The 20,792-nt window shown below is 40.3% G+C and overlaps 1 protein-coding gene and 1 long non-coding RNA gene across 5 annotated transcripts in view; one reads left to right on the top strand and one right to left on the bottom strand.

Annotated features, from left to right (window-relative positions):
- The window catches only part of LOC143174620 (uncharacterized), a 34,122-nt gene extending 18,048 nt beyond the window's left edge, over nucleotides 1-16,074 (bottom strand). The window contains exon 1 of the long non-coding RNA XR_012998801.1: nucleotides 15,818-16,074. This is a non-coding gene — a long non-coding RNA (uncharacterized LOC143174620). The remainder of the gene's footprint in view (nucleotides 1-15,817) is intronic.
- Nucleotides 1-20,792, top strand: part of Fim (plastin-2 fimbrin) — a 49,588-nt gene that overhangs the window by 17,213 nt on the left and 11,583 nt on the right. For 3 of the 4 annotated variants that reach the window (XR_012998799.1, XR_012998798.1, XM_031979885.2), the window contains exons 1-3: nucleotides 14,962-15,121; nucleotides 16,579-17,009; nucleotides 17,339-18,557. Coding sequence is in view for 2 of the 4 variants with exons in the window: in XM_031979885.2 (XP_031835745.1) it covers nucleotides 15,047-15,121; nucleotides 16,579-17,009; nucleotides 17,339-18,557 (1,725 nt within the window). In the remaining 2 variants the exon portion in view is untranslated. Of the gene's footprint in view, nucleotides 1-14,961; nucleotides 15,122-16,578; nucleotides 17,010-17,338; nucleotides 18,558-20,792 lie in introns of those variants that run through there. The other variant, XM_031979895.2, reaches the window with a different exon arrangement.

The raw sequence follows: 20,792 nt of genomic DNA, 5'->3' as shown, positions 1-20,792 counted from the left end.
TTTCTCTTTTTAGTTTTCTTCTTCTCGTTCTGCTCGTTTCGTTCGTACTGTTAGAGACGACTGTTAGCATTCAGTCACCTAAATGGCAATATTCTGTTACGCTCGCGGAGATAAAACTGAGAGCTATGCGTTTAAGAAAGTCGGGACCTTGTCAGCTGAGTCAATAGGGAGTATAGGCCCATGTATACGGGGTGTCTCATGTTTTCACTATGGAATGGTTATGGAATTTTCTATGAATTTGATTATGAAAATATCTGGTAATAATAAGTGGTAAGTATAAGTGTGTTGCTTATACTGTTAACAGGTTATGTGGGCTGGTTGAATTTGTTACTCAGGTTGTTTCAATCATTTATTTTCGAGAAAAAACGGGAGGAAATATATGTTCCTTTAATTATGCGGTTTTTAAATGAATTTCTGCGCTTTATTTATGTCATTTCGTGTATTACCCTTTTTCGTTACTAATAACTAGTTTCAGACGGGTTATACGTATTACAAACGTTCAAAGTTTATGACAAAGTAAATCAAATCGATAGAATTGTTTAATAGATTTGATTTACGTTTTAATTTACGTATGTTTCGTTTAAGCATTGAACGGAATTAAAGGAGTGGCTCGAGGGACGGATATTGTTGCGCGAAAAGAGAAAAATGACTCCACGACGTTTCCTCAACGTCGGGAATCAATTTTCGCAGCGTGGTCGCGGCTCAAGAAAACCGAGAACGAGGTAGAAGGAAATTGAAAATGGTAGAACACGAGTCGCGACCGCAGGAAACGAGATCCATTAAGAAACTTCTTGAAACACCCGTGACAGTTCACGGATCACCTTTTCTGTGGGACACTGTATGTATATACACTTCAATCAGCGCGTTTGCTCGGAACGAACGTAGCAGATGACGGTAGGTCGTTTCAATGTGCTACACTCAACTCTTCGTTGAGTGAGTGTACTAGTTTTATTGTCATCGAACGACAAAAATTGGACTGATAATCCTGAGATTGATCGCTTATCGATGATTACGCTGTTTTCGGAGATCAAAGTACATGTTTAAAACACGTACTTACAACTGAATGAAAGTTGCTACGTTTATTGTTAAAATCAAACATATGTTTGGTAAAATGAGGTTGTTTTTTTGAACTGTTTAATTAACAGATTATAAAATCTTTTACATTGATACTTCTTGAATCAGAAAAACACAAACGTTGTGCCAAATATTGTGCCTAATGAAATTTGATAGCATATCACGATCGTTAAACGAGCAATTTACATATAATGGAAGTGTATATTAAATTCTATTATGTATCTTGTTATATAAATACGTAATGTTCCGATAAGAGTCTAGTTGCGATAAATAATCATACGAAATTGCGAAGCCATAAGTACGAATCATGGCTGTCCTCGAACGGTGAACGACACAAAGGATGATCTTTAGAGCAAAGTGAAACGTTTATAGCACCCGGATTACAGATTAATCCCTTTTATCGTAACAAACAAAGCATTCTCTGCAGACATTTACACATTAACGAGTAACGAATTAATTGCAAGTGTTCATACGAATTTATGCATCAAGAATACGTGCCAAAGAAGAGCTTATCTTTGTTTCTAATCTTCAGTATATAATTAGTTATACGTATGCAATATTTGTTTCGCTTTATATGTCAACAATCGTCACAAACGTATAGTAAAATCATCAACCTGAAAAAATAGTCGAGACGACGAATTGAATCATTCTTTTCTCGAATTTTTGTGTTTTATCGGAAACGAAAAACGGTACCGTGATAAAATGCAGGCTAGCGTGGTCAGCAATTATGACTGGACCGGAAAGTTGCGCTTGATAGCGTCGAAAATAGACGGGAATTATGAAAATGAGCGACGTCGGGCTTATCTCGGACGTTCCGCGCCATCCTTGTTACTATGAATCACAGTGTCGAGATGATCGGAGCACTCGACCTATCATTGCAGCACTGACTCACTCGTTTTAATTTTCACGATCGATCACCGGAGCTCGGGTCGGATCACAGCGTTCGCAATCACGGGCCGCGTGCTCCGATGCTGTCGTCGCGCCGTCCAGCGCTCTCGATGATGCAGACTGCGCGTCAACCACTTTTGAACGCTCAGGATTGTTTATCTTCTGAGAAGCGCAGACGCGCAAACTTTGATTCGCTGATTTCTTACCGTTTACCATTTCACTTTCGTCACTCTCGAAATTTTGACTGTAACCGGTTTGAATCGTTTACTAGGAAGCTGGCTGTGTCCTTGCTTAAGAATTAATTTATACTCCTATGGAATATTAATGATTACGGTGTAGATTCTTATGCAAAGTTTTATTTTCATAAGCTGTTTTCTAAATATTCAATTAAAAGATCCTTTGCAGTGAAAATAAGGTAAAAATACCGTTAATTTTTGTTAATACACACATTTTTAGTAAATAACCCAACAGATTACGTAAAAATTGAAATAAAACCAAGTGGAAAATAAAGCAACAAAAGAGAAGGGATGTAAAAGACACGAAAGTTTAAACGTTAACGTACGTTTGCGGAGACAGTGATATTCGTAGCCACGTCTAGATAACATTTTACGATCCATGTATTCTCATTTACATTTGCAGCCACCATCCCTGCTCGTTTCACGTCCCTTAAAAACATCCCCTCGTCCACGAGGGAGTTCCAACCCCTTCGCTATCTCACGAAACCATAATCAATTTACTGACTCATCTGCAACTCCTCTCTCCGTGACGCGATCGATCGTTACCTCATAACCAGTCCCATGGATTTCACTGGCCTGCAAACGCGGAACACCCTATAACAGCGATAAGCTTTGATCAGCAGTGTGTGTCGGGCCTTAAATTTAAACCAAGTGTCGAGATACTTAAGTACATATCGGCGCGCATCGTACGAACATCTTCTCAATTGTGTCTACGCTTTGTATTAACAGTCCTGTGACCCGTAAAAGCGTACATTTGCATAAACATTCGCAAGTTAGCCATTACCACGCCGCAATCGGAGTTACAATCCCCAGCGTCGCGATTTCTCGCGCGCGGTTACATTGTGGACGTTGACTCGTTTTCCGATGTTGACTTTCCAGTTCTGTCCCCGCGGTGTCGCAACCGGGAGGGGGCTCGGGATTCGCGGGCAGCGTTAAATTTCTCTGCAATCGCAGCAGGTTCGCGAGCTCGTCGGCACATGGTTTTATTTCTAGGAAACTGTTCTGATGTCACCGGGCTTCTCCGGTCCCCATTGCGTAAACTGTCTGGAGGATCATGGTCGTTGGGTAATTGGGTTTTCCTACATCGCGGAACCTGGCCAAATTTGCTTTAACAAGAAACATTAATCGAAATCTGAAGCTTTCGCTAATGATGGTTGGGTAACTTAGCGCACTATAATGATGTAATGTGATAGAGTTTGAGGACCTATACTCCGTCCAAGGAGACGAGGCGAAGGACATAAACAAAAGGTTCACTCGTCCCGATGGACAGACCTCTATGTCGTGGAATCTGAGTTCTAAACTCTAGAACATGGTTATCCAACCTTTCAACTTGCCTGGGCTACACAGTGAGAGCTAAAATGTTGAAGTTGTATAATCCTGCGGAGCCGCAATATTACTTATCGCGAGCTGCGAGTTGGATAAGCTTGTTTCAGAAGAGGGATTTATAACTATAGTTTGATAAAAAAACATTGTGTCGAGTTACCATGTTCTTTAATAGTGAATGAACGCAGGCTAAGGTTTATGTTTAAAGGCTGACGCGCGTATAAGGAGATCCCGCTCTCGGAGGACAATAAAATAAAATCGGAGGTGATCGCACTTGGAAGAATGCAAGCTTGACTCACCGTCACCATTCTCGCCCGAGCGTACTCGCAAGATGAGAATTAAACGGATCGCATGTGGCCCACGTATTGCAATAACCAGTTCACTTGAACAATGGTTCTTTGAAGCATCTATTGCATGATTCATTCACCGTCGTTGTAATCGCTTAGGTTCTCCGAAAAATTCATTTTATGCCTCCAAATATAGTTAGACCCGCAAGAATTGAGTGATAGGAATTTCCGTTCCGTTTTCCGTCCGCGTAGAAACTAGTTCTGTGTAAGAGATACACTCAAGATTGTAAGGTTCAAGGCGGTCTACTTTCGAATTGTATGTACTGCATCGTAACCAAAATTGGAGTGTTCGACGACTGGGTTCCGGACAAACAATGAAGAAAAATTAATTCGTTGTATCGTGCAAAAAAGATACTTACAATAATATTTTAAAAAGAATAGCAAGCGTTAGCAGTGTTAATGTCCCAGCATCACGGTATCCACGGCACAAAACCTTTTGCTAAAGAAGTATCTAGTATTAGTTCTCTTGAGACCGCGTTGATTAGAAATGTTATAAACTGTCATCGCATAATTGTTTATATTGCAGTGTATAATTTTGTACTTAATAGGACTTGATACTTGTACTCTCCCTTTTCCGCGGTATTTCAGATACCAACAGGAATCTGTTATCCCATTAAGCGGCATTTGCTATCGTAATACTTTCTTAGAACCAGATTGGAGCAAATTATCTCTTGAAATAGTCACCAAGTAGTAGAGTACTTACGTATACTTAACGTTCCGCGTGTACATCCGTGACTCCACCAATGGCAATTAATTACGCGAGTAATTGATCCGTATCGTTAACCTTGATCGCATCGTGCCTCACTTTCGCCGGCGTTGTAAATCAAATCACGCGCGAATCGAACGGCGTACAACACGAGCGGCAGGATCGTGGTAAAAGACCACGAATACAGGCGACGAATCGATTGATCGATGACCATTGTCCTGAACATTGTCGAAACACCAATAACACTCAAGCGAATCGGCGACACGATCATCATCGTCGTGCCACTTTAAAATCAGTCCCAGTTGCACCAGCAGAACGTACCGCGACGCGTTTCGCGTCAGCGTCGCAGCGACACGTTATTTTCGGGATTAGTGAAATCCATTGTCTCCGGTAATCCGGGACGTTGTATCTGTATGTGTCTCAGGTTGAATGGTGGATTAATCTCTGCATAAAGAATCTTAGACAATGAAATGCCTGCTATACACTACGGTTCCAGTATTTCTTTACTATAACCGCACTGTTCGAATTCAATCATTCAATCATTCTACGCGTTATTTAAAAATGAAATTCATTCTAATAATCTGAATTCTTTTTCAATATCATGCAGAACTAAAACCAGATGAATAAAATAGATTACTTTGCAATTACACCGACTACTAGCTGTAATACATTAACATACCTGTCCTTGTCAGATTTAAATATTGTTAATATTTAACTTGTTAAATATTCAGTGAACATACCTACGACTGCAAGCGAAATGTGCTCGTAAGAAGTGTAAAATAAAGCGTGCGGCGTATAGTTTTCAGTAAAATCAGAAATCGCGGAGACGTCGCGCTGTGCTCTGTGAAAGTTTCCGAGCTGAGCGGAGGATTGCGGAAGTCCGCGTCTGAAATTCGTATCCTTTCAAAAGTTTATTGATAATTACGTTCCGTTGGAATTGCACGGCGGAACGATCACGCCGCGCCAGAAACACCTAAATTGCCGGTTACGATATCCGATCGTGGTCGTTCCGTTCGTTTCGGTTTGCTTTACGTCGGTCGTTTAGGCGCGCCTCGCCGTTTGCGGGGAAAACATGAATGGAATTAGAGTAAATGGGCGCGATGGGCCCGCGAGGAGGATAGTAAGTCGCTCGTAACGTATTCTCGTGCGGCTCGCTTCGAAGCCGTTCAATTATCGCCACTTGAGGCCAACTGCGAAGCGGTTGGTGAAACTTTTTACTCTGTTTCTGCCGTGGCGCCCGTTGACGGATCATCTTCTTGCCCTGAACGCTGTGGCCACGTGCGAAACGCGCCTGTAATTTATTCGGCGTTAGAATGAATCGCGCTTAACACTTTAATAGCCCAATGCTAGTTCTTCACTCCTCCAACGAGATGTTCTTCAATGTCATTACCTCCTGCTGTGTTCATCAAGTTTATTTGACCCAATCATGTTTTCATTACTGATTTGTTTGTTCCGCCTTTTCTGGTATATTCGCGTTCTCATTTTGCCAAGGACGTCGTTCGATTTCGCAATAGCATAAGGAAACTCTAACGAGACTATGCATTTCTACTTTTTTAATAGCGTGCCAAATGTATAGAAGCATTAAGGACCACATCAAGATTAATTTGTTTACTTTCTTTTTCATTTTTCTCTTGTTTACTAGGAAACTAATAGTTTATTCGGTTCCAAAAATGGGATTTTTGGATGTTACATTTTCTTAACGTTAGTATTTAATTTTCAGTTTGTATTTGCACATTTGAAATATTATTGAAGAGCAGGCGCCAATAACAGTCTTCTTAAGAAGTGATCGAAAGAAATGGGAAACATTATAGGCAGTCCAATACTCCTCGTTTTCTCTCGAATCAGTTTCTTCGGAGGTAACGGTGAGTAACGGGACACCCTGTAGAATGCAAGGTGGGAGAAAAATCGACCAGGGAAGATGAAGAGCGTAGGCAGTTGAAGGCTACTGTATAGGCGGTGTATCTTGAGGAGATAGTCACGGAAAGGTCAATGTCGAAGAGGTTGCTGGTTAGTAGGACGGTGTTGGCAGTTGTTGTCTTTAGGCTGCGCTCACACTGCGTTACAATGGGAGTTTCTTCTTGACTCGATAATTAAATTCGTGCCTTGAGAACAAGGGCTGTAAAAGTATTTTCTTCGCTGGTCGGCATTTACGTACGTTTAAAAGAAACATAAAAAGAAAGCACGACAAGAAGCAGACACACGGAGAACTATTGTTCAAGAGTTTCTGTGAAATAACAATTTCAATGGTTTACCAATGTTGCAATTAGTTTCACGGTTTATGTCGCGTGGAAATATCTCTCGGCGTAATAATACGTTTGAAATTCTACGAGCTTAAAGTAGCTGACTCGAGTCCAAGTTTGTTTCACGAGTGCACATTGCCTTCTATTTCGAAGGTACTCTCTTTCCGATTCTACGAGCTCAGTCTCGCCAATTATAGATCAAGTTCAGGGTTATCTGTATCAGCTCCAACGAACTCATGGCTGGCTGTATCTGTCCCTGCAAGTTCAAGATCAGTTATAATGTATTCTACGGCCCATCAGTGTCTCTTTATGTCGTGCACCGGCTACAAACGGTTTCTATGATTGCCGCGGTCTCACTTATTTCTCGTTCGCCGTGTTTCCTATCGTGTCCATTGATTTCTCGGTACTGGATTATAGCTCTGTACTACTTTTTTTAATCAATGCTGACGCAGAGTTGCGGTACTTTGAACTTTGATTTTCTTCGATCTAGAGAATACAATTATTACTTAAATGTGACAATATTCTTATTATTATTCAAATATATTTAATATATCATACATATTATTTAATCTATTATTTAATTATTTTCAACTCTATTACAATTTCAGTAGTAATAGTATTATTATTCAAATATGGTTTGTTATTACGTAACTATTTAATGGGTTTCTACTTTATTGAATTGTATCACATCTCTGATTCGTATCCACTGTTTTTGTATTTTCCCGCAAACTTCGCAGCACAAATGAATTTCGTGTCGTAATTATTTGCCGCCCGAACAACTATTCCCTCCGTATTAAAATCCGCTAACCTCCAACGGTATTCTAATTAAGTCTAATTACGTTTTATCTGCGACCTCCGCGCGATAAGACCACGCGGTATTGTCGCGACCCGCTAATGCAGCTACGTTCTTATTCAGCGAACGTTAAAAAAACATTCGCGGAACATTCGTTGAACATTCGCGAAGAACGATGTCAACGGTTTCACCAGGTGACTAATCCAGCATCATCGTAGTCATCCGAACACACCGTTCTAACGTCATATAATTCCGTGATTGTGTTTCGTAACTAATGGGCGCGCCTCGCGAATGATCTTTCATTTTACGATACAGTGGGACACCATTTATGCGAACCTGCTCGCTCAGACGACTGAATCACCTGAATATCCCATTTCCAATATTGGAAAGAATATAATTCATTCGTGCAATAGAAGCTGATGTGCCTAGAATTAATGACATTCATTTCTTTGAAAGAAAGAATGTTTTCACTTTCAATAGTTCCACTTTTGTATAAATATTTCTCTCCTATTCACAATTTTTCGAACTTGTTGATCACTAAAATTTTTAATGGAAATGAATTCTCCTTTTTCCATGGAAAAATAAAATTTTCTACTTAGAAATCCAAGATTTAGAGTATTTATAGCTAAGACCTTTTACCGTTACTGTGAACGTTACTACAACGCAATAGACACTAATGAACTACATATATAAAGGGTGGAAAGGGAATCGCGATAAGTTACCGGGGACACCCTGTAGACGCCTGAGCTCTGCCGGGGTCAGACGCATCTCCTTCGCTTTTATCCTGAGAACTGGTTTCTCCGGCGTCGCATTGCGCTTGGTCCCCACCCCCGCGCCCATCAGAGTACGCGTTCCTCTGTTTCTCTCCCTTGGAGATCACGATTGAATTACCGGCGGCAGGGAAAGGAAAAAAAGAAGTTGTTTGCGCTCGCGCTGTGTTAATAGACAATCTGGACTAGGCCGGATAAGAGGCTCCTACGGTGGAACTGTTCGCGGACGATATTGGCCTTAATGCGCCGTAATAACTCCTGCGCCGACGTTTCTTAATCTCGGACGGATGCGCGCGTCAGGATCGCGAATGGCCTGAGCGCACGGGATCAACGACACGTTCGAAATTTTCGAGTAACACTATTTACAGTATGTTATGAAAAGGTAATTGTTACACTTTATGTAAATCTCAAGTATAATTTAATATCTCACTGCTAAAAGATTCAATTAAACCTTAAGGAGAAAAACAAATTTTTATTTCAAATCTATTTAACGCATTTGCATCATCATAGCGCAATACACACTACCGGTCAGCTCTCGATCCGTTCTTGGTTCGATCAAATATTGTTCATTCCATTTTCGTTCATCAAAAACGTTCAATGATGACAGAATGTTGGAGCTGGATATTTATGGTACGAATGGGCTGTACGGATGAAAATTAGACTAAAACGATTAGTGACGACTAGATTAATTTATCGACATGCCTATGTTAACCATTATTACTCTGAGATATCGTAAAATGATTGCCAGTTACTTCAAATAAATTTTGTTAATTTCAAAGAAGAAATTCAATTATGTATGTTGGACAAGTATGGGATAATATCAAAAAACAGGAAATTAATTCATACATATTTTATTGTTGCAATTGTGTTTGATGTAACCGTGGTTGGCAGGGGGTCTGCTGATTAGAGCGATGAAGGTTAAATGTTCACACGTCAAATCTCTTTATCGACGAAACCAATGTTTCCATTCTTCCGACGTTCCGAATCTTTTAAAATTGATGTCGAATTAATCAATGACTTATTTTATCCTTATCGTTATCTTAATTCGTGCATTCGTCTATCGAGTTACGTGAGCAGAGATTAAATAGGCACTTGTATTCACCATTCGACAGAGAAGATTTAGCGATTATGTAATTATCGAGATCAATAAGGATAAATGTGTATAAAATAAGGTAAAGATCGTCGGACATCGTGACCAAGGAGTAGAGACTTCTGAGTGGTAGATTCTCAGTAGCTTCAAAGGATATTCAGATACATCTCCTACAGTTATAGACTTTCAAGGCTCCGGCGTATTTGCGCAGCATGAATAAAGAAGTCTTTCTGAGTAATCTCAGCAGAATAATTAATCTAAACGGTCAGGGGAGCTCTCTGCAGTCGACGAAGTTAATTAAAGTCATACAGATGGACAGTAAACCCTCGACATCGATTAATGTTATCGATTAACATTAATGAAATTAGATTTCAGGAACGCTCGCGAGCCATGCATCTCGACTTTCGAACAGCCATTAAAAAAACAACAGAATGTAATATTTTCTATGCTTGTAAAATGTCCAATAAAATCCAAAATCGTAATGAGAATAATTATTATTCTCGAAAGAATGATCGAATTTCAAAAACGAGCGCGTAGTCACGATAGAACGTCTCTAATCTAAATTTAATTGCATAGATAACTTCTAAATACTCCTTGCGACGCTGACAACTTCGAATAACCATAACAATAAAATGATAATTATTATTAATAATAATCACGGGAGAATATCTTTAATTTGCCTGTAATTATCTAGAAATTTCCTAGACACACCGCGGGAGCACGGTGGATTCCAGGGGTACCATTCCTTGGGAAAAAGAATTAGATAATTAATTCCTCGCATCGTTTCTTCATAACGGCGGGAATTCACGCGAAGCGCCATCGTTCTCAGAGAAATTCAAAGAAACTGATATTTCATACAATCGCGGGACGTTTCGATAGGTAAATTACGGATCAAATGGAATTGCGTTGAAATTTTATTATAATTTTATGTGATATCATTCTGTCACATCAGACATATTTGTACGGGTTTCCATAAAACGCACGGAATCCCTCACTTTTACTAATCAGCTGTGTTCGATCTTCATAAACAATCATTTAATAAACAATCGCAAGCGGCCAAATGTCGAAAAGTTGTCATATGAGTATCGCGGTAAATAAACAATTAATTCTTTCTTATTCAAATCTAAATAATTCCTAATGAAATTTTCGTCAAACGGAGAATACGCGAAGTATACGTAACAATATAAATGTTATGTCTGTATATAAAGCATAACGTTTCCACACATTATGTTAGCAATAATTCATCGGTCTTACGGCCGATGTCGGTGCATAAAATGCTTGCCGTTTTATACGAATACAAGGCTTCTATGTGTTCCATGAGAATGATGTCGCCTAGGATTCAATTTCGAATCCGGTGAGAAGAGGAAACGTTGGAAAGAATCCGCAGCGGCGGTACTTCTTCTCGTCGTGTTCCAGATTTCGATCGTTGAGTCAACGGGTTTCCTTGATCTCAAGGCAACGACACAGAGAGGTGACTCGCCCCGCGTCACGGCGAGATTCCACCTACGTGAAACACGTGCGACGAGACCGACTCGCTTCGTGCAGCCGTGCTCGATCGCTAAACATCAGCCGGCACTCGGTTTTAATTACATAACGTAAGCTTCGACGGTGTGACGTCTCGCGGAACGTTGTTTTATAGCAAAGCTACGCTCGGCAATTATAGAATTACATATATCATAAATTCGAAATAGCGAGTCGATGACCTTCGTTAACCCCTTGAACTGAAATGACGAGTCTTGCTCGCGCGTGCCCTCAGTGCGGAATTGGATTTCGCAAATTATTTTACAAATACACTATGTCGCATCTGAAGTATATATAATCTCCTTATTTTTATAAATAAATTTTAATAAAGCTGTAATACTTCAATTTTCTTGAAAATAGTTGTGTCCACAAGGTTGCGACACAATTAAACAGCGCAAGCAGGAACGTTTGATTCAAAGTAAATCGTCAGGTAAGGGGTTAACGTTGAGTCCCAACGGGTACGTACTTCTTTGCGTAAATTGTCCCAACTGACCTTAATAATTGCATTCTCTAGAAGCATCCTTGTATTCGTTAGAAGAATAAATTCGTAGGAAGATAGATCTTCTGATAGTATTCAATTATTTTTTCTATCGTTATTCAAGCTCAAGGTGCTATACAGGGTGAGTTATGGAAAACAAAACACCTAAACATTTCCATTGGAAATGAAGATAGAGGAGACTGCAATGTAAATGAATCTTTTGTTACACAGTCTGCTTATATAGTAAAATATCGTAATGTAGATATTATTTAATGTTTAACATGCATTCGTATAGAACGGCCGCCTTTAAGTGTACGATTCCAATCTTATACGGTGATTATCTGCGTTCAATGGGATTCGATGGGAACGAGTGTCCCGGTGTTGGAACGTTCGAATCGTAACGCCAGCCAAGAATCAGTTCTGGTAAAGGTTGCACCGGTTCGCAGCTGAGGTTGCCTTTGTAATTCCAGGTGTATGAGATCACGGTGTGCCTCGGTCGCGAAAAAAAGTCGAGAAAGTTATTACAGAGCGCGGTGTGGTAGCAGTCATTTCCTTCGGTTCCCGTGGAACCGCACAAAACCTTTTCGCCTCGAGTGGAACGAAATACCACTGGCCAATGAATAGCACGTAGTCGCATATTTACAAACGCGCCGTTCGGCTCTTTCAAATTAACTGCGCTCTGGGAGCAGTAGAAATGCCATGAGCCGCTATTGTTCTGCAATGAAAATTAATCGCAAGACGATTGGATCAAGGCCTATTTTCACAGTAGCCTATGCCGCTATTCTCGTTGTCACAGTGGCCATTCTATTACACTTAATATTCTGTTACACTAAATTATCAATAACCGCGTTACAGATTTCAAGTTGAAGTTTCTCAAAGAAGTAAGTTTAAATTGCATAATCGTTACGAGAAGTCTACTATTGTAACTTTATTTTTAACCGTTTTTAACAGCAATCCTACTACCAGTTTTATTCTTAACTAATTTGATCCATGTGAAAGATAACCGATGAGATGAAGATACCTATCAAATATTTCTCCATGTAAATTTCTTCGATAGCAATATGTAAGATCGTGAGATTTCCTAACGGATGAGATCTACCGTCACAAACGACTTCGAATGCGAAATTATCAAGGTTCCCTTGATTCTTCACCCGCTATGCACCATTCCAGCCGGAGGAACAGGAAGATCGTGGTCCCCGATGCGAAACGACGAGCAATTCCCGGGTCGCTGCGATTGATTCATTCGCAACTGGTCCCGTCGCCTTTCCGGATTCCAGCGAGCGCGGAGCAACGCGTTTCGTATGCAAAAATGCGCTTCCACCGGCGCCCGCGATGTAATCCGGTGGATTGCGATCGTGCTCGCGGCCCGTGGAATCCCGCGAAAGCGAGGAACGACTGGCGTGAAGCGTTTTTCAAGCTGCCGAGCAAACGCGTTGTTGCACAATCGTGCGTGCGTGTAATACACTATTTTCTGTGCAATCGTTTGCTACCCCTCGCGGAGCGTTCGCCGTGTTATGAACGCTGTCATCAGCCCTTAAACGTTCCAGGCTTGACATGGGTCGCGATCTGGTTCGCTGCACCAATGATACGCCCTGGAAACACATAGCAGACAATGTTTCCTCCGTGAAACTTCGTCCCCTTGGGATTTTTTTCTCTGAAAGTCTTGAATCCCTCTACTAATTAATAGGAATTAACATTGTGTTGCATCGATATGAGTTTTATTCGATGAAGCAAGATTACATGCAGGTACATTATCGTTCAAATGTTTGAAGAACGCTATGATTTCGAAGTAAATAATACGTTTCTTACGTAAATAAGTGTTAGGTGTATCGGCGGGTGTAATTATACTCAGTTAATTTCAAAGAGTAATAATCTAATGCAATAACAAACATTTGATGAACTCCGAACTTGAAATTCCACGAAATTTTTAATCGATTTGAAATTTCAATTATGTGTATATTGGATGAAGTATAAATGAAAGATTCGAATGGCGGAGCAATTGAAGCGTGGACTCGCAAACGCGAGGCCTGTTACCGGTGCTCGTCTAGGTGCAATGCCAGTTGGAAAGGTGTGCTTACGTTGACCCGGTTACAAATTACCCACGATCGAAGCGCTGCATTTTGCCAGGTCAACGCGCCGCGTTTGCTACTCCCGGTATTTCGAACGAAATAGCGCGGGATTAAGTCATCGTCACTGTGCCTCGTATCATTTAATCGAACGCACGCTTTAACTGCATAAATTGTTTGGCGCCTCACGCACGTTTGCATGCGGCACACACGTCACCTTGGTTCATTCATTCAATTTGACCGATTCTGTCCTCTGGCTCGGCGAAGGTTTAATACTTTAGCACTTGTAATTGTTAGAATGCAGATTCATTGCATTCTGGTCGGTTCAGCCTTGTCTTGATTCAAGAATTTTTATATGGAATATATTTCTTTCTTTATTCGAGGATATCTACCTAGATATTCATATGACTCACGGTTTCATTTTAATTAAATGGAATTTTACTTCCTGTATCAAGAGTAAATTAATTAAACCCTCTGATAAGTTAAACAAGTGTGTTTTCAGTTTTAGTTCGTTCATTTAGGAATTATTTGCATTGTAAAACATTGTCACAATGTGATTTAGGCGTGTTGCGATAGTCTCGAAGCTCGCTTACAGGCGGACAACGCGCAATGAAAACAGAAGATTAAGTTAATCTGAGAATTTATATTTTCGTAATCGTTTTACACACGGTTTCTGAATCATTCGGGCTGTTTCGACATTTTTCCTTATAAATGTAAATATATTACTGTTTATTTTCCTCGTTCCGTTGGCGGTATTTACGCACGAATGTTTCAGTAAACGATGTTCTATAGTAAACACACAAATTTACATTTTTCTCTTTAGTTTCCTTCTTCGCAGAAGCGCAAACTGAATAAAAATTGTCCTCTTCCGTACAGAGTTTTATTCCATTTATCTAATGAAATAAGATCCACAATAATGACCATACAAAAATTCTGTTACAACTTTACGTCAGAATTTAACCAAATTCAATGGAAAAAATAATAATAAACCAACCTTTCTTCAACGGAATTGAAATGAACGTTTTATCAGAAATCGAATAGAAAGGTGGTCAAAGAATCTGATTGCGCTCGTCTCTAATAACGCGAGTATGTAACATCCGAGCAAGTTTCATGCGGTCGTTCATTTTTCATCAACTTAGCGGTACACTCCTTTTCTTGTCGCGATTAATAATTCCCGGGACGAAACCAGCAATAATTCTGTAAGACGAATTAACGGGTTAACTCTCGTAGTTAACTCAGCGAAAGTCCTGACAGTTAACTATCACCACGTGCGCGCACCGGAAAACGCGATTTAAATAATTAAAAGCCAATCAATCATAAAGATTATCGGTCTCGGTATTATATCACGTTGCCGATAAACCGACTGATTCTTTTTTTTGTTCCCTCGGTCCTCCGTTATCGAACCAATTGATAATGTTGATAACGCTACTGGCGCAAGCTCAGTCTTGCCGACGCGTCCGGCCGCGGATCCGAAAGTTGCTTTTCCCGCGACGTCAATTTTCGACCCAATCGCCATGGAGATCCGCAAAATTCCAAAGTGGAACGTGATTGACGAGTACAGCAAGGATTTTCCGAATTTCTTCAAATTAGTAAGACGCGATTGTTTCATCGCTCTCGCGACCAGTTTTATCGTTTACGTAAGCACACTCGACCGCGATCGATCGTTGGGCGTGAAAACTAACGATCCAGTGTCCCAGTAGAATATTGATCCCCTGAAGGACACGGGAAACTAGATCGTTTTTGTCCGTTCGTAAAGACAGGCGATCACTCGACATCGTTTCTCGACGTTAAAGGAAAATTTCTGGACAAATTTAACGCGGTCTCTGGGAATTGCAGTGAAAGTTGTTTGATGCTGCCGATACATTTAGATATCGAGCCGATACGAGTATATCAATTCGTGATAGGACGGGATTCTAAATAATTGTATACGTCATTGAGGCCAGTAACAAGATGGTGGGCACGGAACATAAAAGGAATGAAAAAAGTTCATATGAACGTATGTCCTGTTTGACCTTGCTTCAGAACCAGAAAAAATGCAAATTTTTTATAAATGATCTGTTGTTATTTTAATATTTCACTATTTTAAAGTGAATTATATTAGTATTATACAATAAATAACATAAACCATATTGTTAAATAAATAATATTTGTTATGAATCGTCGATACCACGTGTAGTTGCGGAATTCACTCCAAATGCAAATAAAGAGAGCAACATGACTTACGTTCATTGATTTAGAAAACGCACGATTCTAGGGTGTGATCTATTGTCAGATTAGAGACTTACTGTTTGTTGAAACGCTGAAGTACACAGTGGCAGAAAAGTGGCGAACGACTTCGTGACGATAAGACGGAAACAATTATCGTTGGTAATTACGTAGCGGAACGGTTCACTGGCAAAGGAATTGGATGCTAATTAGTCGAGCACAACACGGTTTCCCCGGAATAAAGAACTGTCGATTAACCCCGAATGGTAGTCTTTTTTCCAAGAAAGTTCCGTCTATGACGATCTCAAAGCGACTCGTCTACCTCTATTGTTCTCGTGGAAATTGCCGCGGCCGTGATTACGATTGCATTCTTAAAATCCGGTCGGCCTCTATTCTATTCTATTCCGTGGCTATCATCGTTCAATATATGAAGAACGTGCACTGATAAAATTTAATTCGTTTGAACGTATGCGATATACTCGCCATTTTCACGAAATATCAATTTCAAATAAACTTCAAATTTCATTCAAATTCGCTCGAAATACCGGGAGTAGCAAACGCGGCGCGTTGACCCGGCAAAATGCAGCGTTTCGATCGTGGGTAATTTGTAAATTTCAAATTCAAAATTACTTTATTAAAAGATATTCAATAAAATTTCAATTCGTCATAAAACCTCTTGGCCTCAGCCAAGAAATTCTGTTTTCTCCTCTAACTACTAATATTCACTAACAGCATTCCCGAGACGTACTATTTAAGATTCAATATCCCGAGTCCCAGACTCGTGAAATTGAGTTTGCTCCCCAAGCAGGAAATTGTTACTGATGGAGGCTTTTTTCGTTAGATCGATGAAAATGGGGACGGTTTCATCAACCTTACCGAGCTGCGCAGCGCCTTGGACATTTGCGGGTTCAAGATGCCCGGCTACAAAGTGCGCCAGATGATCGAAGAATACGACGACAAGCAAAGATCTGAGCACAAGGGCAGGCTGTCGTTCGAGGAGTTCGAAAAGCTATGCAAAGAGCTGAAAGCGAACGAGCTTGGGTCCACGTTCAAGCAGGTCGTGTCCAAGAAGGAGAACCTTGAGACCTTGGGCGGCATCTCCGAGGCGTCCAGCGAAGGCACCACGCACTCGGTCCGTTTGGAGGAACAGTTAGCTTTCAGCGATTGGATCAACACGAATCTGTCACACGATCCTGATCTGAAACACCTGCTGCCCATCGATCCGGAAGGGAAGGCCCTCTACGAGAAGGTCAAGGATGGAATTCTTCTTTGGTACGCATTCTTAAAGATTCCCTTCTCGAGTTTCATCCTTGTTTCAATAATTTTCACTATGTATTTACTCGATTCCTGAAGACCGATTTAATAAAGAATATCGTGAAATTCTACATGTAGAGTTTAGAAGTACATGCAGAGCATCGAGAAATATTCGAAACTATTCTTTTATTGTTGCATATATGTATGTTTGCAGAGTTCCTTTTTACAAAAAGAAGAACAATTTCTGTATACTGTGGACATGAATATTGCTTCAAAGAAATGAGTATCGAGTATTTTTCGTTTTTCATCTAGCAACAGTCGACTAACATTCCCGTTATCTATTCCAGTAAAATAATCAATCATTCCTGCCCGGACACGATCGACGAACGAACGATCAATAAGAAGAACCTGACGCTGTACAAGAAGCATGAGAACCTAACCCTGGCACTATCTTCCGCCCAATCAATCGGCTGCAACATTGTCAACATCGACGCACACGATCTCACCAAAGGATCCCCTCACCTGGTCCTTGGTTTGCTATGGCAAATCATCAGGATCGGTTTGTTCAATCAGATCACATTGGAGAACTGTCCAGGCCTAGCTACTCTTCTGCAAGACGGTGAGCGTATCGAGGATCTACTAAAACTTTCCCCTGAATCTATCCTGCTAAGATGGGTGAATCATCATCTGGAGAATGCCGGAATCGCTAGACGTTGCAACAACTTCCAAGCGGACATCACCGATTCGGAGATCTACACTTACTTGATCAAGCAAATCGCGCCGAACAGCGCTGGCGTCACTCTAGAAGCTTTGATGGAACCAAATCATACGTCTCGTGCTGAAATAATGTTACAACAAGCTGCGAAACTGGGCTGCCGTAGCTTCGTGACACCCAGTGACGTTGTGAACGGTATTTACAAGCTAAATCTCGCGTTCGTCGCGAACATGTTTAACAACTATCCGGGACTGGACAAGCCGGAAAGCAACATAGAGGGGCTGGAATCGTTGGAGGAGAACAGGGAGGAGAAGACCTATCGTAACTGGATGAACTCTATGGGTGTGGTACCGTACGTGAACTGGCTGTATTCCGACCTAGCTGATGGTCTGGTTATCTTCCAGCTATACGACATTATCAAACCCGGCACTGTGAACTGGAACCGCGTCCATAAGAAGTTCACCAAGCTGCGAAAGTTCATGGAGAAATTGGAGAACTGCAACTATGCAGTGGAGCTAGGCAAGACGATGAACTTCTCGTTGGTCGGAATCGCTGGTCAAGACATCAACGATGGGAATACTACACTTACGCTGGCCTTGATCTGGCAGCTGATGAGATCGTACACGTTGTCGATTTTAACGTCGCTGGCTGGCACTCAAGGTAGCACCTTAGTCGAGAAAGAGATCGTGCAGTGGGTGAATTCAAAGCTGCAGGGGGCGGGCAAGACGAGCAGCATCAAAGGCTTCCAGGATTCTTCGATATCTGACGGGAAGGTGGTGATCGATTTGATCGACGCCATCAAACCTGGGACCGTCAATTACGATCTCGTCAAGGAAGGAGGCACTGAAGAGGTGAGACGGATAACAGTTTCGTAGATTCGATAACACTGTGGAACAAATTTTGACCTATGTTAGTTTTTGCGATAACCACTATGTGATTCTTATAGAGTTCCTTGCCGTAAATACGAATCCGAAAACCAAATTGCTGGATCAGGTTCAGTTTTCGAAAAAACTGGTCGTAAAAACGGTCGAATTTTTTAGAAAACTAAGTATTACGTGAAAACTAAAAACGATAGGCAGTTAAAATTTGTCGCAAAAAATAAAGGAGACTTGCCCGATCATGTAGCTATAAAAATTTTGAATTTTGCGTATCATTAAATGTTTGTAAACGATGATCAAAGTTTAAAAAAGCATAGATGCGCGTACTTTGTATGCACTTCTGTTTCATTTCTACGAAAAATGGATTGGCCAGCACGAATTTGCTGTGCACCATTGGATTCTGCAGACATTTCTGAAGAGGAACCCCTCCACGGGAAGTGTGAGAACGGTTTTTCTTTCGGACAGGTTAAGAAAATGTCCGTAAAGTGCACGAGCACGGAACTTTGGCGCCACACAGCCATCGCTCGCCGGCCACAGCTATGCAGGGCCGTTACTACGCGCTGTATAGACCTGAACCCCGGTCACTTTTTATATGTATATATATAATGTTTAATTGTTTTATAAATTTTCATAATAGTTATGAGAAAGTTTGATTTTGGTTTTCGGATTCGTATTTAGGGCAAGGGACTCTATAAGAATCACATAGTGGTTATTGCAAAAACTAACATAGGTGAAAATTTGTTCCACAGTATAATCAGTTAATTTGCATAGAGTACGAGGAACAAGTTCTATGACTTCGTTGAGAGTCTTTCCGTTAACGTGTTTTATTTAATTTGTTTCGAAATACTTTGTTACTATTTTTGTCATTTTTACGGTCAAGGTTTGAATTTATATACGGGAAATATATAAAATAGTGTGGAGTGTGCCAACTATCGGTAAGACAGGTTTCTACTTTTTTATTCGAAAGTCAAGAGAAAAGATAAAGAGCTCTTGGATTTAAAAAAAAATAGAGATTTGCAAGTAAATAAGAATGTACAAATTAATATCAATCGATAAAGTAGAATGTGTTGCCTTTTCGTGATTCTCTATCATTATACCACGGGCAATTTTATCAGGAAATAGTGGCTAAAGCTGTAAAGCATTTTCTGGGACACGCTAATAGCAGCCTGTTAAGCAATATTCTTTGTGAAAGAGATATAACGTGATCGTGAAGAAGTTACTTCAGCGACGGTTGTCATTGCTAAAACGAATGACGAACGCTATTACTGCAAGTACGTCATAGTTTTTTCAACGTCACTGAACTTGATCCGATTTACACACGATAAATCGTAATATTTGTAGTCTTCGTCGACTACGAACGTTCGCTGACTAGTTGTTTTCAGAGTGAAACCATTGAATCATTATTTTTAATGGTTATAGAAGTACTGTGTTGCGTACTTTTAATCAATCCCGTCGTAAACTCCACGCGGTAACTTCACTTTCTTCAAATTTTAATGGCTTCCGTTCGATTGAAACGAGAATACTGTTGTGTTGCATAAAATTACTTACTCCATGTTGAGTTATTTAATATAATTGAGAAAGTTTTTATCATCTGTATGGATGTAATAAGGAATACCTTGAAAATCATTTTCTTGCGTCGGAGAAAGTTATCTTTCAGATCAATGCATTAATCCTTTAATGAAATTCAGTCAACAATAAATTTTCTTCTTCATGTTTAAGAATCTCTTGTTCACAATAAGTTTGAGAATGTTTTAGAAAATTCTATTAAGGAGTTAATTTTCGTACTATTTAACACAGAAATCAAACACTTAAAGAGAATTTATTATTCCAATGTTTAAATCTGTCGAGTTACAACTTATTTGTGATTAACACATTGAATATCATAGAAGTCACCGATGACCCTAACCAAATTGAATTATTATAATTCGTTCAATTAAACGATGATTGTTTGAAAATATTTCGATAATACATGTAAATATGTAGTGCCACCTAGGTGACATTCAACAAGATAAACATGCAATAACAATAACGCAATTCAATTGAACAATTTAATGTTATATATTTTTCATTTTGTGTATTTTGTTCCGTGAAAAGTCCGACACAAAGAAACAATCGCACTGCGAAGCGAATCTCCGTAGGCGGCTTAGTTGGCCTCGGATGTTCCCTCGAAGAAGTTGGCGATCGTTAGTGTCGTCACTTTCGTTTCCA

The sequence above is a fragment of the Nomia melanderi genome, chromosome 6 (assembly GCF_051020985.1).
Source record: "Nomia melanderi isolate GNS246 chromosome 6, iyNomMela1, whole genome shotgun sequence".
Lineage (NCBI taxonomy): Eukaryota > Metazoa > Arthropoda > Insecta > Hymenoptera > Halictidae > Nomia > Nomia melanderi.
Note: the sequence above shows the minus strand (reverse complement) of the source record. Positions and strands in the feature narration are given on the sequence as shown.